Here is a 5205-nt window from a genome sequence, read left to right as displayed (position 1 = left end):
TGTCCGGACATTGTCACAAGATACTGCGGCCGAATTCTCCGGCATTAGCCTGGAGAGCTAGTAGAGGATGAGCTAGACATTTCTCTGGACCCTCATGCCGCGTAGGATCTCGGAAAAAAGAATAACAGTTCCCCCACCAGTGGATATTTGGGAGTCGACTGTAGTTGAAGTAACCGTTAGTTGTGCAATGCACAACGGGAAATGAGTGTACCAACAATCTGGAAAATCTATCTGGAAAATTGGGAGGGTATTGTACGTGCACCCGGGGCAGCTCACCCAAGGCTCTTGAGAATCGGATGAAGTCAGTGCCAAAGGTCTGTAACAACCCTGTACACGGGCTGATCTGGGGTCAGGACCTGAACTTATAAGGTCCTTGTGCATGCACGGGTTGTAGTGTCTTCCTGCATGGTTATGCAGGAAGACACTAAAAAAAAAGTTTAGGTTAAAAGATTGATATGAGGGTCACTATAATCAAAACACATGTTGAAGATGCGGGGCTGTCCCGGTGTGAAAAAACGCCTCATCCTGGAAAGGATGACAAGCTGCCTCGCTGTATTTTTGGCTATATAGATTCTATGCATCTATGCAAAAAGCAAACCATTTTGCGTTAAACGTGTTGAGCGTAAGTCTTAAGATACAGAACATCGCTTGACTTAATTTGTATGGGAAGATTGTTACGCCAAACTCTGTTATCAATCATAATTTAAAAAACTGATAATTTTTCAGAGATTTGAAACATTCCTCGTATTCCTTAGGCTCTAATCAATCTTTTTACGTTTTTTTTTTCACTAATTGCATAAAATCTTCGTAAAATAAAAGCAAATTACGAAAAAAACTTTAAACAGCGTTTACTCAAAACTAGGTTTCGTGAGATACAAGAGATACGTCTGACACAGTAGCTCGTATCTCTCCCACTGGGTGTCGCAGTAAACAACTACGGGATTGTCAACAAACAGTAGCTCCCTCTGTATTATGATTGCTGCAGCTTAACACTGCTAAGAGAAATTTAAAAAAGAATTTATTTGTTACAGATAGCCACTCAAAAGATGGCGCTGAATTACATCAGTAGATTACTTCTGTCTTTCACCGCTGTACACGGTGGAGTTCTCGGCAGCTTTAGAAGTACGTATGATGACTCATAGGTGGCGCTGTACATGATTGGAAAAAATTATATATTTTACTAAAATGCCTTTGTTGTTTTTTACAGTACCGAGGCAAGCCCCGGGAAGTATTTTTACTGTAGGCAATGGAGAACAATGTTTGGGCTCCGATAGATCGACCGGCGGCGTCTGTCTGTCTAGAAATCAGTGCAACACTCAGGGAGGCAAAGCAATTGGTTTTTGCGGCGTTTTTGCTACTTGTTGCTCGTGTACGTATTTTAATTCTAAAAATATTATTTTTGTTTCAACCATCTCAATAGTATTTAAAAAGGTTTTCTGAGATTTTTTTATATAAATTACGTACGACATAAAACAGTTGTTAATAACTTTTTTACTAGACGGCGCTATGTTTATTTTGCAGTGAACGCGTGTGATATAAGAACGAACACAAAAGTTGCAATATTTATCAACCCACCGCTAAACAGGGAGTCATCGGGCTTAGAATGTTCTTACAACGTTGAAATTAACAACAACAATGTGTGCCAGATGAGAATCGATTTCGAAACTTTCAACCTCGCGCCACCTACTACGGTGAGTAAAAAGTTATTCTACTTGATATTGACTAGGTGGCGCTATAATATGTCGTTAAAAACCAAACCAGTTTATAGATTAATCTAAACTTGTCTATATTATTATTGCAAATAATTGAACTAGAGACACTAAATAAGAAATAAATATTTATCTCAGAGTCTTAGATCATACCTACATTAATTATAATCTTGCGTACATAGTTTTGTAGTTCTGCTTCTGGGCAGTAGATAACATTGATAGTGCCTTCTTATTGCAATTTCATAATGTATTTTCTATTATAGGTTGACCCAGTAGAAAACGTGACCCAAAGACCCGGGTACACTTGCAGGAATGATATCTTCCAAGTGACCAATCTCCAGGCCAATTCTGACTTCCTGCCCCCTCTGTGCGGTGATAACAATGGACAACATTGTAAGTGAATTCCTTATTTATTATTTTGAATTACAATGCACATCTATTGTAACAGTGTTGTAACTCAAAATACGTGAAATTTGATTCACTCCACGTCAATAAATCCTACTTAACTCAAAACAAGACAAACTTTATGTGAGCTAGTCCTGGACAAAGCAGTCCATTCTCAAAAATGTGAATTAATATTTTCATTTTTATTTTTAAATATATTTACAAGTAAATTAAGAAAGTTTAACCTATACATAAATTCCAATAATCTTCGACGGGAAATGAGTAATTCATCTTTCATTCGTTCACCAAAAAATACACTTAATACACTATTAACAGTGCAATATGCAAAAAAATAAAAAGTTATTGCCAGTTTTTATAGACTCAGGTGAAAAGTTGCAATTTTTAAGTTAGCTTAAGTAAACAATGTTAACCTGTTTAACATTAGATATTACATAGGTAAGAACTACAAGTATACCCCGTTGGTGTGGTAGGAAACACTTAGTCCTCTCTAATAACTAATAAAAACGAAAATGGACTGTAAAGTATTTAACATATACACAAAATTAACTGGACAGTGTACTGTTACATTATGGACGAGTTGAACAATTCACCAGCGCTTTCCATGAGTCCATGAAGTCTCTCACATTGTAATATCACCCATTTGCCAAGAGAGAACTCCAGACATTCAGTATTCGTACTTTGGACAAAGAGGACACTAGACCATTACCTTTGTATGTGTGTGTAACTAAGTTTCGATAATTCCTCCAATCGCGTATACAATAAAAGTATAACTTCTGGCTACCAATTTTGCGAATATCGTAATAAACTATTATTTCGCTTAACAACGCCATCTAGTGGATGTTAGATTACATAAAATAGTGACGACCCCCTTAATTTGATTTTGAATACGCTGTCATTTATTTCTTTGTTATATAAGTCTGGTATTTTATTATAAATATAATACATCTTTAAGACACACAAGGGGTCACGTCAACAAATTTATTTATTAATAGTTTGTTTTTAATATCAAGACATCGCCTTCAAGTCGTCAAAACAATGCAAGTAGTCTCATATAATTTTGTAGAGAAACCATTGACTTACAATTATATGGACGTCGGATCCGCGCTAAAAAGTGTCCGAACTTATAGGGCGTTAAAATCGTATACAGAGCGTCATTCACGCTTTAGTCTTCGTTTGTTCCACTGACAGCGAAGCAAGCAAAATTAGACAGTACTGCGATGACATTACAATTTAAATTCAACGTTTTAACTTTTTCATATTCCTTTACATGTCACTACGTTTAAATAGGTTGACTTGGGACATTTTTTTCGTGGTTTTTGTATTAGACCCGTCGTTCATTTATTTGTAAGTCAATGGGAGAAACGTTTGTTTTTTTTCGAAATTTAAACGAGTTCCTATAATTACAAAGAACAATGGCAAAATCATGGTTAAACGAAGTCGTTAGCGTCTTCAAATGTCTTATTTACAAGTTTGAATAAAATAAATTCATTACATTTTTCAAATTATAATAGCGGCCTATCTAAGACTGGAAATAAAATCATATTTAAAAGAAACTCTAATGACTAATTAACAAGAAATTTCAGTACCTACGCATTTAGTTCACATAATATCATGTGTACTGTTTCGACCGATTTGTAATAAGCTAATAAAAGATTAACTACTTTATTACAAAAAAATGTTCTTTTTAGGAGTTTGCCATTGTTCTTTTTCATATGAACGGTAAATTCGTCCTCAAAAATATCTCAAACAATACAGAAACAAAACATACAATTTATTACAAACATTTTACTTCATTTCAACAGTATACGTTCGAGTTAACGCATCAACGAACAGCCGTTCAATCCGCATTAATTTCAAGATTGCGGATCGAAACACACAGCCCAATCTACCCCAGGCCACATGGAAGATCAAGGTCACCCAGTTGGAGTGCTTCAACACTTTGGGGTAAGCGTTCACGTATAAACGAAGATTCAAAAATATTTTACTTAATGCGTGCAGGTAATATTTGGGCTGTATCAAATAATCTTTGGGCCAACACAGATCAATGCAAGTCATGTCTGTGTAGGTCCAAAGGTTACCACGGACATATTTGTTTTGGCCCAAAGGTTAATAAACATAGTCTGTGGTCATTTCAACGCAGTTTACGTAATTATATAAACATGCAACAGTGCAACCTAAAGTAAACATAACCAGTACAGAGTACTAAAAAAACCGACCTCAAAAGTCATTCATTCCCTAGTTGGCCACCCTTAGAGGTGGAATATTTTCTTGAAATTTAAATGGGACCACGTCTGAGGTACCCTCATTCCAACAAAAAAGTTCCTAAACAAAACAAAAAACCACAATAAAAGCTACAATACAAATACTTTGCATAAATTGCTTTAACAATAATTCTGGTTTATATGCCAAACAGCTCAGTGAATTTCCCTGCCAGCAGGCGTATTTCCTGAACGATATAACTGGACTTTTTCAAGGTGTGAGTGAATCTAGGCATGCTCCGCCGTTACTTTCCATCAATCAGCTCAACACGTAGGCTATGGCCGAAGATATCTCGGGTTCAACAGCCAACCAATTTGGAAACCGTTCTAATTGTTGATGTAGATGTTCTGGGCAAAGTCCTGGAGCTAATTACAGTACTGTAAGAACAGGGAATTTCCTAGTTTGAGATCAGGATTGGTATTGTTATCTGCGACATTATCACATCATTATTATTATTATTATTATTACAGTAAATACCGTGATGGCATCTTCGAAGCTATCACTTCTTCGCTGCCGTCTACGCCCCTCACCTCATCGGCTGACAGGGATGAGTACTTGATTGGTATGTTTTTTGTTCCGAACAGAGAATAATAACTTTTTATAGCTCTATTTAGTTGTTATTAACGTGATATTCATTTATTTTATGTGAAAGATTCTACTTATAGTGAACATTGCTGCGCGGACGCAGACGGGCGAAGTTTTGTTGAGCATTTCCTACTGGCTATAGCCAAATGTAACATTGTTGTGTAAATTTAGATAGATAAATAAAACATTTTTTGTCTTACATCAGACACAACAATATAAGACGGTAAATGGATTAAAAGAGAAAAAT

At 36.1% G+C, this 5205-nt stretch overlaps 1 protein-coding gene across 1 annotated transcript; it reads left to right on the top strand.

Annotated features, from left to right (window-relative positions):
• The first annotated feature begins 1033 nt into the window (after nt 1–1033).
• On the top strand, nt 1034–5000 carry LOC113238092. The gene is made up of 6 exons (XM_026474814.1): nt 1034–1122; nt 1208–1369; nt 1522–1691; nt 1973–2102; nt 3917–4058; nt 4844–5000. The coding sequence occupies exons 1-6, from the start codon at nt 1047–1049 to the stop codon at nt 4962–4964; spliced, it is 801 nt and encodes a 266-aa protein (XP_026330599.1). The 5' UTR covers nt 1034–1046; the 3' UTR covers nt 4965–5000.
• The last annotated feature ends 205 nt before the right edge of the window (nt 5001–5205 follow it).

The sequence above is a fragment of the Hyposmocoma kahamanoa genome, unplaced genomic scaffold, assembly GCF_003589595.1.
Source record: "Hyposmocoma kahamanoa isolate Upper Pololo Valley unplaced genomic scaffold, ASM358959v1 94729, whole genome shotgun sequence".
Classification (NCBI taxonomy): Eukaryota; Metazoa; Arthropoda; class Insecta; order Lepidoptera; family Cosmopterigidae; genus Hyposmocoma; species Hyposmocoma kahamanoa.
The sequence above is the reverse complement of the archived record's forward strand: the minus strand, read 5'-3'. Positions and strand labels throughout refer to the sequence as shown.